Source organism: Rhinolophus sinicus, linkage group LG01, assembly GCF_036562045.2.
Source record: "Rhinolophus sinicus isolate RSC01 linkage group LG01, ASM3656204v1, whole genome shotgun sequence".
In the NCBI taxonomy this organism is placed as follows: domain Eukaryota; kingdom Metazoa; phylum Chordata; class Mammalia; order Chiroptera; family Rhinolophidae; genus Rhinolophus; species Rhinolophus sinicus.
The window spans coordinates 179,042,744-179,069,017 of NC_133751.1; the positions used below are offsets into that span (position 1 = coordinate 179,042,744).

The 26,274-nt window shown below is 38.3% G+C and overlaps 1 protein-coding gene across 9 annotated transcripts in view; it reads left to right on the forward strand.

Moving 5' to 3' along the window:
- The window catches only part of SPATS2L (spermatogenesis associated serine rich 2 like), a 162,562-nt gene that overhangs the window by 106,122 nt on the left and 30,166 nt on the right, over positions 1–26,274 (forward strand). For 7 of the 9 annotated variants that reach the window (XM_019746487.2, XM_074339760.1, XM_074339764.1 and 4 more), the window contains 5 exons: positions 1,054–1,162; positions 4,319–4,368; positions 7,023–7,275; positions 20,299–20,505; positions 21,859–21,994. In XM_019746487.2, the coding sequence (XP_019602046.2) occupies positions 1,054–1,162; positions 4,319–4,368; positions 7,023–7,275; positions 20,299–20,505; positions 21,859–21,994 (755 nt within the window). The remainder of the gene's footprint in view (positions 1–1,053; positions 1,163–4,318; positions 4,369–7,022; positions 7,276–20,298; positions 20,506–21,858; positions 21,995–26,274) is intronic. The other 2 variants (XM_074339761.1, XM_074339762.1) reach the window with 1 other exon arrangement.

Below are 26,274 nucleotides of genomic sequence, written 5' to 3' on the forward strand. Positions count from 1 at the left end.
TGTTCTGGTTAATAGTCACATTACACATACCATATCCATATAATATGTATGCCATGAATTTGATTACAGCAAACTGCAGGTGACTCTCAAACTCAACTGGTCATAATTCACCACTGATGAAAACATGTAAAAATTGGACAGTGATTTCATGGCCATCGTTGTGGATGCCACTTATCTTTGTTCCATGCAGTACTTGAGTATTTGTCAGTAGCGGCTACAGTAATCCCCTTGATAGAAAGCTGAGTGAACCAGATTTTGCTAAAGTAGATGGAGCATCCTACAGTAATTGCAAGTTCTGGGAGATAAAAATCAATTATTTCTAGTAAGCCAGAAGAAAGAATACGTGCTAAATTTGACTAAGAAATACATATAGGTCATTAAAAATTGAATGTCAGCCTAATCTGTTGAAATCCTTAGTTCTCATATACAAGTATGTATTTACTTTTACTGTGTTTTAAATGTTTGGTTTTCAGAAGTGTGCTTGGGAACATTTCTGTATTACAGCTTGCACTGCCATTTCAAAACTACAATGCCCCACATTTTTATATCTCTATAAACACTAATGGAATTTCCCGGCACACTTGTGTGAACCTTGAGATGACTGTTTCCACTGTGCAGATAAGAGAAGCTGAGGCATGAGGCTATTTCTGCATGTTTTCCAAAGATGCCTCCCCCTCGCCCCCCCCCCGAGCCAGTGGAGGAAGAGCCTGAGACGGAAAGCATCTGTGTCCTCACTGAAAACACATCTTGTGTGCATCTGGAATCTTGGAGGAGGGTAGATAACTAAACCAGAGTTGGCTTTTCACACTTGTTATTCAAGTCCTAACAAGGGGATCTTTGTAGAAATGTGTACACAGTAAAGAGGGTATCAAGGTAATTATACGGAGGAATTTTTACTGGTCTGAAATGCCATGGGTATGCTTGATGGCAAGAAGATAGATTAGTTGGCTTCTCAGGGCCTTTCTAACAGTTAGAATTCTATCCAGTGAGAAATTCGTGGATGAAAAATATTTAAAGTGTTTACATTTCAGTTTCCTTTCTTTTCCTTTACAGATCTATGCAGTTCGATCAGTTGTTCCCAACAAAAGCAATAACGAAATAGTGCTGGTGCTACAGCAGTTTGATTTTAATGTAGATAAAGCAGTGCAAGCCTTCGTAGATGGTAAGATTATATGTCCCCTGAACCTGAAGATGTTAGACCTAAATATTCTATGTATTCTGTATGTTTTCCCTTAAATGCATTGAATACTAATTAGTTACTAATACTGTAATTCTCATAAAAATATGTTAGGCTTTAAAAACACATATACATATGCAATAAGAGCAGAATTTAAAGTTTTTTTTCTCATTATAAATAAAGACTGTGGGTAGTTTCTAAATAATGCTCCGAATTCCACTGTCTACCAGTCAGTCCAGTTAACGAGACATGTCCTTTATTTGATGTGAACCGACGATAATGTACTTTATCCCTAATCTCGAAAGTCTGCTCATCAACCAGGGTAATTCTACTTGGCCTTATGAATGGAATCCTTGAACTTAATGCTTTGGTAGACGGAGAGGGCTGGTTTATTCTTTAATGTTCTTAGTTTAGGATTCTGCGTTTGTCTAATTAATCAGAATATCAGTTCATCTTGTCTACTTCTAACACCCTTTTCACATTCTTAAAATAATTGTTTTTTAGACAGCCCATTACCAGTGATATTATAGAATCTCAAGCCTCAGGAATATGTGTACCCTATAAATGTATGACTGCTTCACATTTCCTGTAAATTATGGGGAAATTCTCCTCTCCTAATAAAATTAAACAAGTTCCATTTATGAACAAAGATCTCCTACCTGTCCTAGGTTATCATATGTCTTCTGTCCTGGTATTAGTTTCTATTTTGTAAATATGGACTAGTTACACCTAATCTGACAAATAAAGTCAGGGAAGACTTATCAGCATGTTTCCCAGTTGTCCTAGTTATACTGTATTTGTTAAGGATGGTTTGATTTACTTATTTTCCTAGGAGTAAAATAATTTTCCTAAGTTTCTACAAGAATAATTGCATTTCAGGCGAGTTCTCGGAACCAGGCAACATGCTCACATTCTGATGTCTGCAGCCAAGGTTTTGGGTCTTAATTGAATTAAAAATGATTATCATTCAAAGTAGACCTACAAGCAGACCCATAGTGCATAGCTTTTCTGTTTTTCCCTGATTCATGGATTAGCAGGTATAGAATCTTTAGTCATAAGAAACAAATAGTAGAGAGAACAACATTAATTCAGTTTTGTAGCATTCAGTGCAATTTGTCTCAAGAAAAAAAAATTGGAAATATGCACATCGTGACTCAAATAAACTCTTTTCAGGTTTTACTTGCAATGTCACTCGCCTGGGAAAAAAAGCTTTAGGAACGGAAACAGATTCCTAGCTTCATTCCTCCCCACCCTCACTTGGGTTGAGGCCTCCACAGAGTGACCCTGATGAAATGCACAGATGCTCAGTAACTGACACACTGTCATCAAATTTGCTTGTATTTAAATAGAGCATCTTTCTTGTCCTTGAAAGTTTCACCTTGTCAGTGTTGGGGTCTCATTTAAAACAAAAAAACAACCTCATTGATCGCTGAGAAACTTTATGTCATTTTGGTTGGGGGGCCAATTGGACAACTTGTTTTAAAAAAAAAAACCACTGAGAATCAAAAATATTTGTTAGGAATCATGAGGCATATTAAAATCACTATTTCCAAGTGGCTTAAAAAAACTCCAAGCAGTTTCAGTGTAATTAAAATTTAATAATAACAGTTTCAAAATTCTCTGTAAACATGGATATTTCTTCTTCAGAATTACTCTCTAAAAGCTCATTGTTTAAATTGCAAATAGAATTTATGTCAAAATATGAAAACTAGAGGAATAATTGAATATTGCAGTTAAAAACAGGGGGCATCTCACCTTCTTCCTCTGTTTAAAAAGAACAATATTTAACTTTTTAAGATTTATAAGACTAAAGCTTAGCTACAAGTAAGGACTACCCTAATGTATTAGCCACTGGCGTGACTTACGGACAAACCTAATGAAAGTGACTTCCTGAAGTTCTTCGAAAGGAAAATACTGTGAAACATTAATTCTCTAGGCAAGTTAGAGAAAAACCAGCCCAGTTATTACAAAGTCTGAAATAGAGCTTACTTTTCTGTGCAGTCGTACTATTTCAAGTACATGTAACTTAAAAAGCCTAAGAGGAGCATTGAACTGGAAGCTTTGAATTTGATAGGATTAGCCTGTCTAAACATTAGTCGAAGCAATATGGCTTCTACTTATCCAACAGTGACAGTAACCTCAATAATTGGGACCCTACTAATTTGCAATTTGTTATAAATACAGGCTGAAGTTTATCTTTGTTTGGCCAACACCCTCATTGTAGAGAACTATTCGTATAATGAGATTGTATGAGAATGCTTATAATTGTTAAAAGAATACATTTAAGAAGCTACTCTTTTAGAAAGAGTACTCTTATTTATGAGAAAACAACTGATGTACTCATTACCAATAATTTGCTGTTGAAATTACCCCCAGCACAGTTGGAATGAGTGAAAGGACATTGGTAGACTATGTGGAAACAATTACTGTCGCTGACCAATGGCAAAGCATTCCTTTAAAACATTGTATGAGATAGCAGGTTAGGCTTTTCCTCTGAGTCTGTGCTGTTCCACATTCATATATGAATGGCATTGACAGAACCTGGGACTCAGCTGTCACTTGATGAACTGCTTTTGCTTCAAAGTGGAAACCTTACAAAGACCACATCCCCTGCCTATCCACAGTGATGAGAACAAAACTGACATCCGATTATCTGTCTTCCTATCACCCTGCGAGTTGTGAACATGAGTAGAGGCAGAAAAGAGCAGAAATGGCCAAACAAAAAGCTGTAATTCTCATGGTTAATAATATTCAAAATCCCACATTTGGTCCAGAAGATTATAGGTATTTTGATTCATATATTAAATAGAGCAATTTTAATTTTACCTATGGCAATGGCAGTGAAGCTACCAGAAAATGCTTAAGATAGCTTTCATTTTCTCTAAGACAAAGTAATGATAAAACAAAGTAAGCAGATGTAGTGGGGCTTAACATTTTTTTTAATAAAACCAAGATCATGCGGTGAATTAAATGAAATTCTGGAAATAAAACATGAAAGTGGCATTTTTATTAAGGTAAGATGTATCAAAACAAATGAAAAAGCCAAGAAAAAAATTGCTACCAAGATGGAAAGACTGAAATGAATTTTGTGTGGTGGTTTATTATGTGAATGCACATTGAAAATTCTATGTCTTTGTCTAGGTAGTGCAATTCAAGTTCTAAAAGAATGGAATATGACAGGAAAAAAGAAGGTAAGATTAATATTGATTGTAAGTTAGTAACATCTTCAATCAAAACTTTTATGGTTGTTATCATTTTAACAAGGCTGCCAATTTTATGCTTCTTTCAAATATGTTAATGTGTACACCCACAGAGCTTCCAAATTCATGACTCTCTTCAATTACCAGCCACCGTCACTACTAATGCCCCTGTTTTCTGTTCAGTGTTTTTAGCCACCAGGTGTGCTTTAGAAGTCCTAGAGTTTTTCTTAAGGCGTAAAGGGAGATTCAAGACATTAACTTGCTGGAACATATCCTGTAGCAGAAAGGAAAAAATTCGGGAGTGTTTTAAAGATACTTGAAAATCTCTAAGTATATTTTCACATGTTTTTCTAACTGAAAGAATTTATCCAAAGTTACCCTGAGATACGTTTTTGCTGAGTTCTAACCTAGATTTTTTTTTTTTTTTAATAAAAGAAGAAGAAAAGACAAGACCTTACAATCATAGTAGGGGACCTGTTTTCCCTTCTTAAGAACCCTAGCAGACGCCTCCTTGAAACCAGAGGGAAAATTTTAATCTGCCCCTTTCAAATTATTTTGCTTTCTTGTCTAGTCACAAAGAGTCTGCCTTCTGGGCACACGTGAGGTGTACAAGTGCACATACTGGACTTCTGGTCTCCCACACACACCTGCCTGATCTTGTGAGCATGCTCACTAGCTCCTATAAGACACAACCCCTTGTTCTTGGCCTGTAACCTGTTTCATGACTTTCACACAGAGTCTGCTTCTCTTTTCAAAGTAACTTCCCGACCCTTTCCCACTGTCTCCCAGCGAAGCCTTGTGTTTTGAGTATCCCAAGATATAATTCACCACTCTACCCTTCCTCATGAGGGAAGATCACAGGCCTGTGAAATACATTTAAAACAAACCAAAAACAAAAAAAAAAAAAAAAGGCAGTATTACTTTCATAAAATCCCAAGATTACTGAAATTACTGGAATTATCCTTTCCCTTTTTTTCTCCTCCTAGTTTCATGTAGAACAGGAAGAATTATGAGACTTTTTTCTTAACCTTTGTATGCCACCATCTTGGACAATCTCTGCTTATCTTTAATCATAGCTTCCAAGGCTTCTGTGTGAGATGATGATTCAGAAGTGATTGAAAGGCAGTATTTACACTTAAATGGAAAATTTTCAGAAGTGTGGTTTGGGTATGAAATCTCTGTGATGTGAAAAAAGGAGCAGACAGCAGCTGTAGACCCAACTCATTAGTGAGTCTCCCTCTTGGAAGTTCAGTGGGAAAATGGTCTCACCACCCAGCAGACATGCGACTTGTGTGGGAATAGGTGCCACTGGCCTGTCCCGTCGCGCAATGAATGCATGTCTCTCACTTCTCTAGAGGAGTTCTTACTCAGGGGCTTGACGTGGTTTCAAAGGAAAAGAAAGGGAGTAGGGAAGAGAATTCAGACGAGAAAGCTGGGGTTTTTTTGTTTTTTGGGTTTTTTTGTATTTCTTTCCCAAATGTGTTGAAGAACAAATCCAGGCTGATGTTCAGCTGCTACCCACCGATGTAGCAGGCAGGACAGAGTCTGCCCTGATAGGTCAGTTCTGATTGGCTGAGACCTGTACCCTACTGGATGTTAAGGATTTTGAATATCTCCTCTATACAAAACCAAAGTCAATAAAGCATACAACATAATTAGGAACAACAGCTTAATTTCCTGTATATTGTTATAGTTATTGACCATTAGGATATTTTAGGAGAAAAACATTAAAACTCTGCCGTATTGTGGTAGTTGGGGTCTAAATAATTTCGGTTGTCTTAAACATAGGGGTGTGTTATTTCTAAATAAACAAAGTGAAGCCTTGTGGTGTTGTTCAGCTAGCAGCCAGGAGGTCCAGGAGTCTAGCTGCACAGTCCAAACCCAGGTGGACCCAGGTCATTTTGGCATCACTTTGTAGCAGTTGTCTGCTCCAACTTAAATATTCACGGTGATGATTGTTGGTCTACAGCTGCCGTCTGCTCCTTTTATCACATCACAGAGATTTCATACCCAAACCACACTTCTGGGTCCTGTGGCTGCCTGGCACTTCCTGGACAGTGGCAGCAATCTGGAGACCTCCTGGTTGGTTGGTGCCTATTTCATAGACCCAATGTGGACTTTGGGGATCTGCCGCTTACTTCCTCATTTTGCAAGGACTTGCCTGCCTTTTTTGTACCAATCCTCCCTTCAACTTCTCCTCCCCAGAGGATTCCAACCTCTGTGTCCTCCTTGCCCCCCCCCCCCCCCCCCGCCATCACGTCTTTAAGAAATGAGAGTTATTTTCCCTGGGCATGGTAACTGAATTCAAGTTCTTTCAGGGGACTTTACTGTATTAGTACTCATAGAGGTATGTAGTGCCTCAAAGCACAGGTCAGTATTTTAGCCATTCCCTGCTATTTTTGCTTGTTGGAGGAAACTTTTTGTTTACTATGTTTACGAGGTAAAAGTTGATACAACTTATTGTAAGAAGGAAGATGTTTACCTTAATTTGGGTGGTTAAGATACAGGTGTTTTCACCCATTCTATTAGAAGAGCCAGAAAACAAATATACATATAACATATCTTATTTTGGTTTCTCAGTTTTGTCTTATATATCAAAGGTCTGAGCGAAATAATGTTGTCTTCTCATTTGTGTCTCATTCTAGAACAATAAAAGAAAAAGGAGCAAGTCCAAGCAGCACCAAGGCAGCAAAGATGCTAAAGATAAGGCAGAGAGGCCTGAAGGGGGGCCCCTGCCCCTGCAGCCAGCACCGCCGCAGATGCAAAATGGCCACGTCCATGGCTGTGAGAAGGACAGCTCATCCACTGATTCTGCCAGTGAAAAGCCAGCCCTTATCCCTCGTGAGAAAAAGCTCTCAATACCCGAGGAACCTTCAAAGGCACTCCGTGGGGTCACAGGTCAGTAATTTTTAAGGAAAGTTGCTTAGGAAAGGATGCACGGGGAACCTGTTGGTGCAGTCGTTGGTACTGTTGGGATTGTTGGAAGCGAAAGGTTTCTTGCACTGTACAGGGATTCAGTCTTCCTGCAGGATTGGGGTCGGGAGGCAGGGACGACTGTAACAGGCCCAACAAGTAAATGCTCAGTCTAGCCCTGCACTAAGTCAGAGGATTCTTTTTCCTTAAAAACACAGTTCTAGTGTGTATTAGGACCATTAGGAAAATGGAAATTCCAAGTTTAAGGAAATTTTCTTTCTAGATACCTTTGCTGGGATAAGGGAGGGATAATTGGTGACAAAAGGAAATATTATTAAAGCGTAGTATTTTACATTATGTGATAGAACATAATCATCCAGGGTGTTAGAATCTGGAATGTTAATTATTTGGGCTATAGCTATATGTTAATCTACAAAAGGCTACTTCTTAATCAACTGTATGACCTTGGGTGCATCATTTCATCTCGAGTGTCCCATTTCCTTCCTGTAAAATAATGAAACTGTACTGGAATGTACTAGATCAGTGGTCCTCAGTACTATCCTGACTCAGTGCTTCATTTTTTACAACAAATCCTTAAATAAAATTCATAGATAATATAATCTACCTAGAAACAGACTTTCCATAAAATAAAAAATAAAAGAAATCAGAAGCAATTAAAATAGAAGGCCTAGTATAATAGCCAGATGTTCACACCACTTATTAATATAATGAGTACTTACACTTAAAAGAAGTAAGACAGTAGTCAAATGCATATTGTGCACACTGCTTCTCTATATTTGACATGTGAAGTAAGAGCTACATAAGTGTATTTGCATATAGACATGGAATCTTTGTGAATATAACTGCTAGACATGCAAACTGACCCAGAGCGCTGGCTGTGAACTCAACCGCAGTGACTGCTGGGGTTGGCCATGTGATTTTCCAAATGGTGGAGAACTCTTGGTAAAGTTCTGAACACCACCAAGTACAATCTGTTCTTAATCGACACAGCATGAATCCTGGAATCCATCGGAAAACTACCAGAAAATACTTTGGGTTTATATGTAAAGTGTCTAGGACATGAGAAAGGTCAGGACACCGGGCAATTCTTTGTTGTGCGGGATTCCTGTGATTTCAGTCATCTAACATCCTGCCCTTTCCTCCTATACACACACTCAATTTGATAGATTTTTAAAATGCCCCATCAGTTTTTCAAAATGCCTCCTCGGAGGTGGTAGATCCCTCAATGAGAACCACTACACTAGATGATTCCCAGAGACTGTAAAATCCTGAGTTTACTGAATCAGTGACTTTTTAAACTCCTCGTACACACAAAGCAGTGTGCTAGAGGCCACAGTATATTCGGAGAAGGATACAGTATGGTCGAGGCCCTGAGGGAATCGCATTCTGATATCCTTAAAGAGAAGGCTCTGCGTGCAATGCTGAATTTATGGTTTGGGGAAGAGAGGTGCCACATCTGACTGAGTTATCCAGGGAGCTTTCCTGGGAACTGTGGGTATTGAAGGACCAAGAGACTTGCCATGGCAGAGAGGACTTGGAGGGTTAGAAAACAGTAGGGAAGTTATGCAACACGTGCTGTATATGAGGTCGTGCTTATCCTCTGAGAAACCAGAAACGAGTAAGACAGGGGTCCTGCCTAAGCAGAAAGAGTTCAGTCTAGCAGAAGAGACAGATGCAAACAAAATACTGCATGGTGACACAGACCACATCAGAGACACAGTGAGGAAGCACTAAATAACGGACACATGGTTCAGCACACTAGTGAGGTTTTAGATTGCTCACAGAGCACTAATTTTCTTCCAGAAACACGTTACCAAACAACTCTATTAATAGTGCTGTAATTCAGGTAATCCTTACCACAATGATTTCTTAAAACAAAACAACAACAAAAATAACCTATTTCCATTCAGAATCTGGATTTTCTAGGAATTTTTTTTTTTAACTCAGTTTTTACTATGCCTACCATTTTGAGAATGTCTTGATTTATAGTCAGGGCAGGAAAAAGAAATTAAATAATCAAGTGGCAGATTCCCAACTTTGCTTGTTATTGCTTTCACATGAATTACTTTCAAAATCTAATTACTCAAGTTGCTGTTTTGATATCAATCATAGACTAAAAGCCTAGCACATATATTTGTTCATTTACTTATAATTTATACCTTCTCCCTAAAACAATTTCAGTAGCTCTATCAAGTATATGACATTAGAGCAAATGCAATATTGAAGAGCTTCACTTCACGGTAGATATCTGCCTTGAAAGTTAAGTACCCACTCGAGGAGTTCTTTCTTCAAGGGGCCTTTTTGAAACTTCACCATGAAACTTTCTGTGAAGAATCCTTCCTTGCACAAAGAGCCGTCCCAATATCCCTTCAGTTTCTTTTTAAGTTTAGTATGAAGGCATTGAGGTATGTCAGCATTATTTTTTTTATTGGTTCATTACAAATCTCTGCTTCATATAAATTTTTCTGTTAAAGAATAAATGTTGGTAATGGCAGGTTATTACATATTTTTGCCAGGGGAAGGGACTCTTTCTCGTTGACCATTAAGTTACTTAGCAACTTACTGATTAAGATCATACATTTTAAAATGAGTTTGTAACTAGTTAGGTTTTTTCTTCTTAAAAATAATGATGGTTCATCTGGAAGTTGAGGTCAAAACTGTCAAATGACTTTAAAATACTTGTCCAACCTGTCCACCATCCAGAGATACTTCAGTGTTAGAACTTGGACATTCTACCCCCTATTCTGAGTAGACTGCTGGAACTAGAAAGCATCGAGTGATTCTTTAATCCCATCCCCTCATTTTATAGCTCTGGAAGCAGAGCCCCCCACACCCCAGGGGTGTAACCCTCTTTAGTTTGCAAAAGTCTGACCCAAATCCATGTGTTTTTATATAAGCATTAGAGAGTTACTGCTAAAGCAATGAGCTTCCTAACTGGTGTATAATTGAAAAATTAGGAAAAATGAATCGTAGCAAAGCTGTATAATGATACTCTGTACTTGAATGGGTTCGACGTATGAGCCTAAAAGAAATCTCCAGTCTGCTCGTGGTGAGCATTTATCAAGCTCTCCACTAATGAACTGGCTCAAGGAAGGCGGCCCAGTGCCCAGCCAGGCAGCAGGCTGTGAACATGTGGAATGCGTGCTTTATCTTTTTATAACATCTTGACATTCAAGAGCTCTCTTTTTAAAAAGTTTAAACAGAATCGTTTTCTGGTGGGGAAAAGTTAGCTTTGAGATGCATGCAGGTGGCTCAGGGGTGTGAGTGCGACTTCCTACGTGAAAAATAACCACCCAGAGCATCGTCATTTCAGGCTGTAAACACGGCGCTGCCGAGTGGGGCAAGGCTGCATGTCAGCATCCAGCTCACAAGTTGGGGAGTTTGATTTAAACTTAGTACAAAATTGCTTCTTTAAGCCTTGGAGTCATTTTTTCTGGGTTTCAGAATTTTTAATAACAGCTCAAATTAGATCTTTTGCATAATCCAATCAAGATCATCCTGCATCCAAGCACAAAGTCAGCCAAGGAGTAGATCAAGATTTATCCCTACCAAAAGTAATGCCAGGGATCATTTTTATTTCTGAGGCCCCACCTGAATGCCTAAAACACATGATGACCTTCGGGTCCAGTTTTCCCAAATGTTCCTCCTGCTCTATCTTTCTTAAGGCTCAGATTGCTGAAATGTATAGGTGCTTATCACCGTGTAGGCCAGAATAGGAGTTCAGGTTCCTGTGTCGTCTTTCTCCCGCTGGACCCGATGCCCATTGAATAGGAAAGGAACAGGATGGTGGGCCACCAACTGGTTCCATTGGAGGAAACTTTGGGGTGGGGCTCTCCTTATCTTCATTTCTTCCTGCTGGCCCCGCAGCCTCCCTGTATAGCCCCTCATCTTGTAAAGCACCCTGGGAAGCCAGCTCTTCTGTTTCCTGTTACTTGTCTCAAGCAGAAGGCTCGGTGCTGCGTTCGCTGACCCCACAAACTGGACTTCACTCTGTGCCCTGTATCACATGACAGGAGCAGCTGTGCAATGCAGTCTGTGTTCCGGCACGGCACTGGTGCAGAGCTGCTTTCTTGTTCTCACAGTGAACTAACCAAATGTGGGAGGAAGGGTCCTGTTAATTTTAGAATGTGGGCTGCTTGTGTCTCATTTGTACTTCTTGTTAAAACAAAAACACCAGATTCTTTCACAGTATTTTTATGGTGTGGAGGTCCCTATAGTTCTTCCAAGCAGATTTTTTTAATGCTGCTGGTAGCCCCAGCTTCGTCTTTCCTGCTTCTCTCAGCCCTGTGTTGGGCCAGAGGATTAGGAAATATCAACAAGAAGAAAGCAGCTCACCTAGAACTTTGATAGTAAAGCCAGATGCGTGTGTTCCAGCATTGCAGTGCCAGCTCTCAAATGGAAGCAGAATAATTTTGTAGCTAAGAGCCAAGGCTTTAGCATTAGATGTGTTTGGATTCAAATCTTGGCCTCGTCACTCACTGGGTGTGTGATTCTGGACAAGTTAACCACTCTGTCTCGATGTTCTAACCTGCAAAATAGAAAATATAACTCCACTTTGCAAGATTGTGGTGAGCAGTAAGTGAGAAACACCAAGGGATTTACAGCATCTGGTATGAATAAACCCTCGAATCATTTATCTGACATTACTTCTTCTGAATAAACCTGTTTTTGGTCCCTGTTCCAAAGTTATTGGTTCCTCTGTATATCTGTTAATTACCCTGTCATGTAGTGATAAAATAATGATGAACATTTAAACAAGGTGTATAATAATTACACTGTGAAGGGTTTTCTTGGGGCTTAATCACGAGACCATTATTCTGTAACATCTTAAGAGAGTTAACTACTCACTGTTCTCCATTTATTCACCTCTCTCTCACTTACCAACCTATTCATTAGGGCTTACAGCCCCATCACTCTGAAGAAATTGTCTCCTCTAAGTTTACCATTGGCCTTCCTGTGTTCAATCTAGCAGATATTTTTTAATCCTTACTTTACCTTTCCTTTCAGCAACATCCAATGCTCTTGGCCACTCTATTCTTAGCCACTCTGTTTTTTCCCTTTTGTTTCTATGACATGACACTCTCCTGATTTTCCTCTTCATCTTTATTGCTTCTCTGTTACCTTTGAGGGTCATTCTTCTCTACTAGTTATCCTGTTTCACCGAAAATAAGACCTAGCCAGACAATCAGCTCTAATGCGTCTTTTGGAGCAAAAATTAATATAAGACCCCGTATTATATTAAATTATATTATATTATATTATGACTTGGTCTTATATTATAGTAAAATAAGACTGGGTCTTATATTATTTTTTGTTCCAAAAGATGCATTAGTGGTGATTGTCCAGCTAGGTCTTATTCTTGGGGAAACACGGTAATTGGTGAAGCTTGTAAAGCCTTGGTTCCAAGTCTTTTTTCATATAAAGCTATATCTCTCTTAGATCATTTCCAACATACTCTAGCTTTAATTACATAAGCTGGCTCACAGATTCTTCTTTCTGGTCCAGGTTACTGTCTGAACTCCAGGCTCTTACTTGACGTTTTCACTTTGACATTTCAAAGCACTTCAACATGCTCAAAACAAATTCATGAGCCAGTTAACTTTCTTTTATCATTCATCGTCTTGCTGTACCATCTATCCAGTTGTGCAACTCAGAAATATAGGCATAAATTAGAACATCTTCCTCTCTCTCACCCCCATATTTAATTAATCACCAAGTCCTATTGATTTTTCATTTCCAAATATTCCTAGAATCCATCCATTTCTCACTGTCTCTACCATCTACCTTCCCAGCATCACCATGACCCTCTCTTGCCTGCACTGCTACAGTGGTCCACTCATTAATCTCCTAGCATTTACTCTTGTTCTCCACTAAATCATTCTCTATCCTGTAATCTTGAACAAAATGAACTCTTAAGATGAAGACCAAAAATGTTACCCTGGCCCACAGGCCCAGCATAGTCTGACCTGTGTGTCCTGCTCCAGCCTTGTTTTATGGTGTGCTCATTCTTACATTGGTCTGCTTTCCGTCCCTCCTACTGGCTATCTGTGTCAGTCAGGTTCAAGTCAGGAGACAGAACGCTGGTTATTTGAATGGGAGGAATATAATCCAAAGAATTGATAACTAAAACAGTAGGAGGTAGTTAACTACCAAAAGGGGTAAATGCGGACTCCAAGGGGTCAGACAGGGCAAGAGAGCAATTATTATCTCTAGGAAGATTAGACAATGAAGGAACTAGGACGAAGAAGAGTCCCCCAATCCAACCCTGAGATTCTGACCTCATCAAAGAAGGTGTGTGGCCAATGTGATATATAGATGATGTATTATTACAGAATTATACACTTGAAACCTATGCAACTTTGCTATCCATTGTCACCCCAATAAACTTTAATTAAAAAAAAAAACAAGTGTGGCTACCAGAGAGACATGCGGCCTTGTGGTGGCAAAAACAAACAAATAAAAAACTGGTCTCAGGTCATGGACTGAGCTGTTCTGTAGAAGAGACCAACCATTGCCAGAGGATGTAGAGAGACTGGAGCTTCTCAAAGCCACTGTCGGGGTGGGGGAAGCAGGGAACGTGGCACGAGAGAGCAGCTGGAGCTCCTCCTCGTGGCTGCTGGTTCCTGTGATGAAATGAATACCACTAATAATGGAGGATCAGAACCTAGAAGAGAAGTATATTCCTGTCCTTATAGCTTGGCAAGATTACTTATTACCCTCTACTTACAAAGCTAACATTCTGCTAGCTAGCAACAGAGAATTATTTACAGGGTCCAGCTCCAGGATCACAAAATAGGGCAAAGAAGGGTGGAGGTGAGCAGAGAGACAGTAACTTGATGACTGGCATACATTGCTTCCTCCTGCTTCAAATGCTGTTCCTGCCTAGAATGCATGTTCTGCCCTCTTCACCTGATTAGTTCATACGATTTTAAATTAGCTTAGATGTTTTTAACTTGGGGAATTCTTTCTTGCTATCCCTCGGTCAAAAATGCCAATTACAGATTTCAGAATACTGTGTACTTTCATAACACTTATCACAGTTGTAATTCTTTATCTGTTTGTGGGGTGGTTTGATTTACATGTCTTCCTATTAGACTGTGAGTTTTAGAATTTTAGGAACCACATCTGTCTTTGACCACCATTGTATTTCTGGTGCCTAAATGGACATAGTACGCACTCAAACAAGTCTTTAATTAGGCTAATTAAATTTTTTTTTTAAGTTGCTTTCCTGATTTACGGATTTTGTATTTCTAATTTTAAAAGAAATTTATACTAATTGAAGAAATTTGAAAAATGGAGTAAAGTTTAAGGGGAATAAAAAAATCCTACCTCACAGAAATAACTACTGTTAAATTTTATTTCAGAATTTTTTAAATGCACAAATATATATGTGGATATATATTTTTTCAAATGTGAACTTGTATATTCTTTTTACTTAACACAACATTATAAACATTACCTCATATGTGTCCTTTAAAAACATGATTTTTAATGGCTGTATTGTATTTTTATAAATTTGCCAATTTCTTTTAATAATTCCCAAACTATTGTCCATATAGATTGTTTCCATTTGTTTGCTATTATAAATAATGGTTTAGTGAATATTTATTGTATATAAATCTTTATGAACAACTATGATTATTTCCTTGGCATATTTTCCTAGAAATAGAATTATTGGGTTCAAAGAGTATGAATATTTTTGCAGTTTTTAATATATTGCTGTCTAGAAAGATTGTACTAATCTCATTGTTTTTATTTGTAAAACTGATTAATAGGGAAATGGAACATTTTTAAGATATTTAATTTCCATTTGCATTTCTTCGTTTGTGAATATTTAAGAACTCTAAGATCAATGATCAAAGAACTACCAATATATTATTATCAGTTATCACAAAACACTCTCATATTCACTTAAGTATTTTTAAGTCAATAGTGACATGCTTTAAGTAACACAGACATTAGGAATTTTAGCCAATTTTATAACAACAAAATTATACTTGATCAGTTTTTCCTAGGTAGAACTACTTTACAATAGTAAATTAATCGTCATCAGACATTGTACTCTACTGAAATTGTATGTGTGTAGGAGACTATTAAACCATATTAATGGGTTAAAATAATTATTTTAGAACTACTCTATACATGGCTGTGCATATATTATGAAAACCTTTGCATCCAAGTTCATATATTTCTCCTAAGAGAAAGATTTATTTTCTGTGGTGCTGTTAACAAAAACCAACCACCACAGTTCATGTTTTGCTGTGTAAAATAAATCAAGTGAAGGACAAATCAAATACGTTAGTTGATAATAAGACTTAGTAACTATAAAGTTGATAGTTCTCAGTAGTGGCAAGAGTTAATTATGAGAACACTTTTGCGCATTACAGCTGAGTATAAATAGGTACCAATTGACTGGAAAATAATTTAGCAATGCATATTAATAACTTTTTAAGAAAAAGAAAGGTATGAATTTATATCTTAATCACAAACCCCACTGAATTATAGTAAAGAAATGTTTTAATGTAGAAATATACAATAATGAAGAGAAAGAAAAGGAGGGCCTCCATTAGTAGGAGAGAGAAAGTAGATGGATGAGAATTGAGTGATGGAGCAGAGTATGGGAAGCTGCAGCATAGAATTCCAAGGGAGGGAGCTGTGGCAGGGAGGAGGATGACTGCCCAGCAGAAAATGGGGAAGCTCAGGATTTAGAGTCAGCAGATAGGCTGGAGGGCAAGCTTAAGAAGGGAGGTATAAAACAGAAGCATTAAATGAAAATATTTTAAGAAACAGTCCACTACCCCATTAACATCTCTTCTACTCTAGCTTATTCTATAAGATCCCTAACATTTACCTTCAAGGAAAGGAAAGGGGGGGTGGGCGTGGTGGGGGAAGAGAGTGGAGAGTGATATACTAGTATTTTAATGACCTATTAGAACAAAATCCAAAGTATTTGGAGAAAAATAACAAAATCTAACATTTCTCAATATATCATCCACAATGTTCAATACCCAATTTTAAAAATCACTAGACCTGGGAAGAAGCAAGAAAATGTGACCTATAATGAAGAGAAAGGTTAGTCATTAGAAGCAAACCTATAGATAACACAGATGTTTGAATCAGCAAAAGATTATAAATATGCTTAAAAATTTTTACAGAAAAAAAAAAGATGAATATAAAGGGTGAAGATAAGGAGAATTTCAGGAGAGATCAAATAGTGAAATGAAAACTCTAGAACTAAAAAGTACAATATCTGAATTTTTTTTTTAAATCATCAGATGTATTTGATAGCAATTTGGACAATGAAGAAGAAAGGATCAGTGCACTTGAAGACAGGTCAAAAGAAATTATCCAAACTGAAGAGCAGAGAGAAGTTTAAAAGAAAAAAAAATAGAAAGAATGGAACACTTTTCAACTCATTTAATGAAACTAGCATAACTTTATCAAAAACCTGACTAAATCATTACAAGAAAAATTACAGAATAATATTGGTCATGATTAAAGAAGCAAAATCATCAACAAAATGTTAGGAAATTGAAGTAAGCAATATAAATTAAAAAAAAAAAAAATACACCATGAGCAAGTGTGCTTTTTCTCCAGAATACAACATTGATTTCACATTTAAAAACCAGTCAATGCAATTTACTATATTAAAAAAATTAAGGAGTATAACAATATGATTATCTCAATAGATAAAACAAAATAAAATCACTTGACAACATAAAAACTCCCAGCAAATCAGAACTATAAGAGAACTTCCTGGTAAACATGAAAAATCTGTTCTACAGCTAATACCATTCTTAATAATAAAATATTGAATACCATTTCCCCAAGATCAAGAACAAAGCAAGGATGCTTAACTACATTGTACTAGGATTCCCAACCAATACAATAGGGCAAGGAAATATTGGAAAGAAAGAAGTTAAACTTCATTTACCGGTGTCATTATTGCCTATGTAGAAAATGTTAAGAGATCTACAAAAAACAAAAATACTAATATTTGTAGCTAAATTTTAAAAAGTAAAAAGAAACAGGTGAATTAAACTGAGCGATATATCTTATCTAACTTAATTTATCCAAAATATTATCATTTTGACATGTGATCAATATTTTTTAAATATCAAAGAAATATTTTTTGTACTAAGTCTTCAAATTTCACTGTGTATTTTACACTTACAGCAAGCACATCTCCATTTAGAACAAGCCACATTTCAAATGTTCAATAGCCACATGGCTATCTTATTGGACAGTAATATGAATCAACTCTGAATCAGCTGTAGTCTATGGAAGTTTACAAATGGATTCCAGAAAGACAAAAGGCTGGTGGTACTTCTGACCTCTAATCTTAGAGGAAAATCACTCTATCCAGGAGAGAACTCCCATTATTCTAATTGCTAAAAATATCAGGATTCGTGGTCAAGATGAACCTAATTCTGTTCTATAGTAACTCTCCACCAATTTTCATCTGAAAGAGCTCCAGAGTTTTACTATATTTGGAAACAGATCTGTACAGCCAGTGTGCAAATATTATATCCAAGTAGTCTTTGAGAACTTCAGATCATCCCAATGTTTAATGATCCCACCAATAATTAGACAGTTTCTCAGGACACCACCCCCCAAAATAAATAAATACTGCTACTCAAATTTCTCAATAAATATTTGTTGAATGCATGATGAAATGAACCAATAGTTTTCTGATACACAAACGAAATATGTTCAGCTCTGGGTTAATGAGCCTGTGCTCATTTGCATGCTTGTCTTCCATTTAAAATTCTTTTGCATTCAACAGAATAATTTTTTCCCTTAGGTCATTATTTCCATTAGGCTATAATATAAATCCCCTTATTTTTAAGAATAAGACTAATTTACTACACTATGCACAGATAGCTGTATTTTAGAGTCTCAATTTACAATATTTCATCAAGGCTGAATCTTAACTATGATATATAGAGAGAATGAGTTGGAACCAGCCTGTACTGAATCACTGTTTTTAACAAAACATTTACAGACTCATCAAAATTTCAGTTTTTCATCTTTCACAGTAGAGTTTATCCCGGTGGGTGGTGCCACTCATCTCCACCCCAACAGAATCACTTGGTGGGTAGAATCCTGGGCCCACTGCTAAATCCAAACCTCTGGGATTTTGCATTTGTAATAGGTACTAAGGGAGAACTCATGCACACTAAAGTCTGACAACACTGCCTAGAGTGAAGTTCCACTTTAGTATAACTAAAGCCTCCTAATAATCTTTCTAGTGAGGAAACTAAGGCTCAGAGATGGTTAGTGGCTTGCCCAGAGCCACTCTGCAAGTAATTACGAGAGCCAAACACCCACCCAGGTCTTCTGACTCCCAAGTACAAGGCTCTGTATTTCTAGTATGCTCTCTAATCTTCTGGGGATTCTATTAAATGTGTCATTACTGGAGGAAGTGCTGTTTTCAGTACTTAATCACCATGTTCACTACCTTTCCTGAAAATTTTCTTGTGTATTTTCTTGTGTATTTCTTAATTTCCCTTTAAGCATATTTTAAAGAGTATTCATCATTCAGCCCATAAAATGTATGTTGTACTTTCTTGATATGTAGGTTATTATTCATGGATTCAACTAAAGTGAAATTTACACTTATTATAAATGGACTAATGTCTAAAATCAAATTGACTAGGACCAAGATCAGATTCTTTTGCACTTTCCCAGTGCAGTCTCCGTAAAGTTTGTAACAGTGTCAAAAAAGATGTTCTTTGTTTCTTTTTTTTCTTCTTCTTCTATGAAATCATTTTAAGTGTTCTTTACTTCAGTTACAATTCTACAGATAGCTATTGATCCAGCCACAAGTACTGGGGCTTGAAAAATGAATCATATTTTAGTATTTGCCTTTAAGGAAGTCATAGCCTCTTCAGGGCAGTGGCAGGGGACGTAAGGCTTATGTTAAAATACAATGCATTAAGTTTTTACGACGTACCACGGGGACAGAGAGAAGTGAGGAAGGGTGACTGTCTGAAAAGGGGCTGGGCTTCATGGAGATGATAATGTGCTCTGTTTGAGTGTGAGCCACAGTCAACCAGAAAAGTGAAGTCATTCCACAGGGTCATCAGGAACGAGGGAAAATCAGAACATGGGTCTCCTGGATCCAAACCTGCACTCTCCACTGCACCCAGCTTTCTCCAAGAATCCGGCCTTCAGAAGCACATTGGCTTCCCCTTTTTCACACCCAAAGCTCCCTCTGGTTAAGTAAGATGTTAAGGGTGATACATTTCCTTTTCAGGCTACGAAGGTGCCATTTAATTTATTCCAGCAATAACTAAATAGGAACCTACCTTTAAAACATGCCAAAAGCAACGTGCTGCTAATTTATTGCCACATCTGTTAGAGCTCCAGAGAGAATCTGACTCCCTAGATTTTCAAATAGTTGAGATATTATGATGATGTTTCCTGATTTAATCTCTCCACAAATTAGATGAAATGATTATCGTACCTGTTGTCACTTCATTCTTGCCCTAATTCCAATCATTCTTCTGCCTTCATTAATTCAGAACAAAATACCACAAGACATTAATGTAGCTCTTGGAGATAGGAGGGCTACATGTTTATAGCCTCAATACAAAACTCATACTTAAAGACATCTGAGCCTTTACCAAATGGGGGGAAAAAATGATCGTCTCTCATGTATCTGATGTAAACCACCTAATAACCTTTCTGGCTGAGGAAACTAAGGCTCAGAGATGTTAAGTGGCTTGCCCAGGGCCACTCTGCAAGTAATTACGAGAGCCAAACACCCACCCAGGTCTTCTGACTCCAAGTGCAAGGCTCTTTCTACTTCTAGTCTATTCTCTCATCTTCTGGGGAGTCTATTACAACAATTTCTGGACTGTTTGCAATGAAAGGCATAATTACCAACATGTAAAGAAAAACAACGCTTGGCATCCCCTATCACATTATCATCAATGTTTTTAGTTTCTCACTTCACAGTCATTATTTGGTGTTTTCTTACAGAAGGCAACAGACCACTGCAACAGAAACTATCCTTAGATGGGAACCCCAAACCTATACATGGAACACCAGAGAGGTCAGATGGCCTCCAGTGGTCAGCTGAGCAGCCTTGTAACCCAAGCAAGCCTAAGGCAAAAACATCTCCTGTTAAGTGCAATGCCCCTGCAGCTCATCTTGAAATAAAGCCAGATGAGTTGGCAAAGAAAAGAGGTAAAGTGATTTCTTTTGCACAAATGATTCAACGTATTTTGCACACACAGAGAAGTTCCAGAATGATAGAACTTGCCAAAAGATGCTGCTTAGTGAAGGAGAGATACACCTGAAATTGCATTTCTTCCTATGACCCACCTAGATTGAAAGGCAGATGTGATTCCTCCCAGGTTAACCAAAGGTCTTGAGTGTTTTAAGTGTAATTGCACCCCCTTTCTCTGCCGCTCTGTGGCCATTCTTCTCTCTGTAATCATGGATAACTTTGCACCACAAATACTTTGTACCCTAATATCTTATAAAGAAAATGTGAATGTAGGAGCTCTTTTAGAAATGTGAATGCTGAATGTTTTCTTGATTTACAAATTCTAAACATGCATTGAACAAAGATGAGTCTAGAGGCTGGTATGTCTTCTTCAGACAGGATCTTCCTTGTGTGAATTCAGTTCTGTGTTAGAACGTGCAGACAGTATAACAGTAAAAGAGGGTTTTATATTTTTTTGTTATTTTTAAAGCTTTGATATACTTTATCCATATAACTGGCATTAAAAATGAGAGGGGCTAAAACACTTCCTTTCTGATTCCCAGAAGATTAAATAATATTATTCCCATTCAGCCTCAGTTGTATCTGATTTCCTTGGCTTGGATTTGATATACTTTCTCACTTTTCTTGAGGGAGATTTCTTTCTTCTAAGAAACATGCCCTTGTTGGGATAAATACCGTTTGCCTATTTGTTTTGCACTATCTGTAAAGCCTGGTGACAATTTCAGGAAATCAGGCAAGATTGGCACCCACAGAGCCGCTTTAAGTGCTGCTGCTATAATTACAGGCCTGGCTCAGGACAGATGGGGCCAGAGCCAGCCTACCTGGCACTGAGGCTCCGTCCTCTTTCTAGCTCATTTGTACCTCTCCCAATCTCTATGTCATTTTCCTCTTCTAAAGCCCTGCTGGCTTTTAACCACGCAGAGTGGTGTTCACAGAGTGAGCCAGCAGCACAAATGGTCTTTAGACATATCCGTTTCCAAGAAACTGCAGTTTGTGATGAAACATATGATCAGAACCTCTTTCCTAAGAGCAAAGGAGACACGTGTGTCCAGAACAGCCCTGCCAGGGAACCCACTGGTGAAATCAGAGCAGTCTCAGGGGCCATATAAACTACCAACTCTGGATTTTTAAAACCCTGGGTTATAAACATCCTCGGGACAGAATTTGTTTTTTTCATTGAAAAACAAAACACATCACTCTTTTTATTGGGGGGTGGGGGTGAGTTACTTGGGGTTTTTTGTTGTTCTTCAGCTCACAAATAAAAAGATAAAGCACTCAATTTACATTTTATTCCTCGACGTTAATTTTAGGCCCAAACATTGAGAAATCGGTGAAGGATTTGCAACGCTGCACTGTGTCTCTAACTAGATACCGCGTCATGATCAAGGAAGAGGTGGATAGTTCAGTGAAGAAGATCAAAGCTGCCTTTGCTGAGTTACACAACTGGTGAGTAATTCAACTTGGAAACTGTAAATGTATGGCACCGTTCCTATAGGTAAAAGCATCAGATGGAAACTGTTGTTTATTTAATACATAAACATCACAGAACAACTCTTCAGAAGATTTTTTTAAGCCGTGCATGCAGAGGCATACATCTTGGGAATAAAAAAGAAGAGAATGTGTTTGAATAAAAAGAAACCTGATACACATAATTTATTGATGCTTGAAGTTGGCCCAAAAGTGTCTGAATGATGTAGAACACAACCTCATCAAAGAACAAAACCTCAATAAATGATATTTTTGACAAATCTCTGGAAGGCTAATATCATGAATGCTACTAAGAAAAAATGTTTTCCAGCTTTGTCATTATAAAAGAAAACAAAACTCAGAAATATCTTACACAAGCTTAGTGATAGAATCCCATTCTTGGGGAACTGTAAGACTGGAATCTAGAAATAGTTCACTGGGTGGTTTTCATCCTGCCCTGCCCTGCTCTGCAGCTGATTTTGATGAGAGACATTGCTTTGATTCCTGCACATTTGCTCATGTTCACAATTGGAATGAAATATGTGTTAGTAAAGGTCATTATCAGCATAAAAAATGTTCTCAGTGTATCAATCAGAACATTTTCGTTTTCAAGTGGCAGAAACCGAACTAACTAGTCACATTAGTTAAAGGCAAAAAATAATTTATTGGCTGATGTACATGAAAACTCCAGAAGATTCCATTAGGCGAATTTAGTTCTAAGCCCAAATTATGTTACCAGGATTCAGTTTTATCTCTATCTTTCTCTCTCCCTTACTCCCTCACTCCCTGTTTCTCTTTTCCTCTCTCAGTGTTTTCCAAAGTCTCCTTGTTCTGCTTATTCTTGGCTTCATTCTTAGGCATGATCTGTCCATGGAGCAGCAAGATCCCCCGGCAGCTCCAGGCTCCCATAATCCTTAGCCCCTGTGATCTGAGAGAGCGCCATGTCTCCAGTAGTCCTAACGAAAGTCCAAGGGCTAATTCTCATTGGCTGGCTTGTGTCATACATCTGTCCCTAAACCAATCACGGTGACTAGGAGAGACAATATTCCCACCAGTCAGGCCTACTTGTGCCTACCACAGAGTTAGTGGTGGGGTGAGCCCCACCTGAACCTCATGAAGTGAGAACTAAAGAGCTGTGTCTCCCAGAGGAAAATTAGGGTGCTAAAAAGGAAAAATACAGGACAAAACAAAACACATCCACAATGCCCAGGCTCCCTGTAACATGCTCCCTATATCTCATTGGCCTCCCATGATTCTAGAATTTGATCACATCTTCTGCTAACTTTTCCTATTCCAAGTCCTTGGTTGGACACTGATTGTTGAGTTGTATAAAATTAAAAGAGGACTCCTAACACTGACCTAATCTAAAATTATTGAATTTGAAGCCACGTGTTACATATACTGCAAGATCCCAAGGGTGCATGAGATGCCAGGGACTTGAAAGAAGACCATGCCCCTTAGTTATCATTCAGTGAGAACATTGACCCTCCCCTCGTCACAGCGTCTGGACCTTCATGGACCTCTTCTCTGTTTGATCAGATTACAACCTAACTATCTGTTCAAAGCAAACTCCAAAAATAGTCTGAAAGTACTTAAAGAAGGTAAAGATGCTGTGCAAATGAAAGGTGTTTTCTCTTAGTATCATTGGGTTTTAAATTTGATAGTTATATGACTTTTCCACTCTGTCCTTATGTTCCCCTCATCTATATAGCACACTCAACTTCCAGGCCTGTTCTCTAGAGCCAGAGTCAGCAAACTTGATCTGTAAAGGGTCAGCTAGTAAATATTGTAAGCTTTATGGGCTATAAGGTCTCTGCAACGACTCAGCTCTGCTGTTGTGGCATGAAAGCAGCCAGAGATAATGCACAACACAGTGGGCCAGATTTGGCCTGTGGGGGTCATAGTTGGCCAGCCTCTGTCTGGAGGCATTAGTTAGCTGCTCGGAGAAGACATCTCTGTCTTACCCTTTTGTGTGGCATTTTAGAATAAACTCTTCCTCCGAGGCCTCTGTATTCTACCTTCCATCTGAGTGACTCACACTAATTGACAAAGTGTAGCAATGACCTCAGATTACCTCTCTCCTCCCGCTGCTCTGAGTACTTTTATTTATTTATTTATTTATACTTTATTTCCTTAGTAAAATGAACACCACATGGGTCACGAGACATCTTGAGATTTATAACAGATTCTTTGAGTGTTTCACTCCTCAAGAGCTGAAAGTGTGGGGCCAGGAAAGTCAGCACCAGGGAAGTTGTATATCTTTTCTCTGCTTGTAATTCACATTGTGTTTTAAACTGATGGGAAGGATCACTTCTAAATGAGCTCTTCCAAGCCACACTACTGTTTAAAAGTCACCTACTTAACAAAATGGCACTTTCCGTCCAAACTGAAGAAGAAAAAATTTAGATTAACTGTTTTCTGTATGCGATTGCTATAAAATGAACCAGCAGTTGATTTCTGATCTAACCCTTAATAAAAAGCATCCCCAAATGACATAAATGTTAAAAATAAAACCAAACTTTTTTTGTTTTTTTGTTTTGTTTTTATCAATCACTTACATGAATTTCTGTCAAATGGAAAAACTTTGACTCTGTTCCGAATGAGCCTGCAGCCCAGCCAACATGGCAATGTACTTATATTAAACCCCCTCTCGTTTTCTGAGGGATGAATTTTAGGGACTGTGGTGCTCTTGAAAAATAGCAGGTCACAGAACTCAAGAAGGGAGCTTAAATGTTTTAAAAAATTAAGCTTTCTATTGGTGGTGAAGTCATGAACTCTAGGCATTAGAGAGAATTTTGAATGCAGCACCGTTCATTTAATACAGTTGAAATCTCAGGATTACATTGGAAGACATATCCAGATTTGGAGGATGTGGGACAAGTCCTCTGGAGATTTCCTGAAAGTGCTGGTTGAAACAGATGGTAACTCAGCTGGTGTACAAGCGATATTGCCTCCCAGTTCGTCTCCTCTCCTTACTTGAGGCCAGCAGTTCCCTCACCAAAACGTTCAACAGGCATCGCATATAGTTTAGAAATAAATAGAAACTCTCAGATAAGAAATTCTAAACATTCACTTTCCTACCAAAGTGCCAGCTTCACGAAGTGAATCTTGCCTGACTGAATTCCCCCAGAATCCTGCTGAATTCGTGGGAATGATGATTTTGTGAGGCTGGGAAAAAGCACTGGTTTGCACATGCTCGTGCAAGCGAAGTGAGCAGATATCTGAGAAAAATGAATTAAAGGCTTATCCTTCCCAGTCTGGTTGTGAAGAATACTTTGTTCAGTACAGTTAGTGAAGAAAACCATTAAATAGCTAAATTATAATATCAAAGTTGGCGTTTAACCAGGACACAGTTACATAGGGCTAAATGACCATTACGTGGATCATTCTTACTTTCCCAGGAAGAATCAGGGATTTGAGAGGGGAGCAAAGGTGACACCATGTTCTCAAAATAAGTCTTAACAGAAAATTAATTTTGCAACATGAGCGCCTGTGTGAAAAGTCCCATCAGGAACTAACATGTAACAGCTGGTTTCTTTTCTGTATGATTGGCCCCCTACCACAACTGGAAAATATTCATTCTTTGGAATTACAGCTGCCAGATTTAACTGCATTGTGTGCAGACTAGTGTAGCTTCTCACCACAGATGTGTGTGTGTGTGTGTGTGTGTGTGTGTGTGTGTCCAAGTTGATGGTGAAGGCTTAAAATGAGCAATAAATCATTGAATTAAAAAAAAAAAAACATTGAGGAAGGAGAGTAATAGTTGATAGTTCTGCCATATGCTAGGGGGAAAAGTATTCCAAAATAAAGCTGTAAAGATTGTTAGGTGCTATTGGTGATTTAACATCTAATTAAAAGCACTCCTAAAGAAAATGAAAGATGGTAATGAGCTAAAGGGTAGTGTGTGCTGCGCGTGGGGTAACGGGGTTACAAAAAATGGGGACTGGCAGGAATCATATTTTTAGGCTGCTTTGGATTCAAATAGGAAAGGGAAATCAGTCAAAGCATGCATTCTGTATAAAGGGGCCAGAAATGTTCATATACCTCATGTTTATTTGTTGCTGGAGCAGTGCCAGGTCTGGCTCAAGCAGAATTCAGAAGTAGGTCAGGGGTTTTGGCACCTCTAGCCGTAAGCCTTTGCCCACTGCCCCCTTCTCTTTATCTTGGAGTTTCTCCCCTCACAACACAGCAGGGTGAACCTCCTGCTGCCCCCTACAGGCCAGGGGCTCCTCACCATGACACCACTCAGGATAAGATGG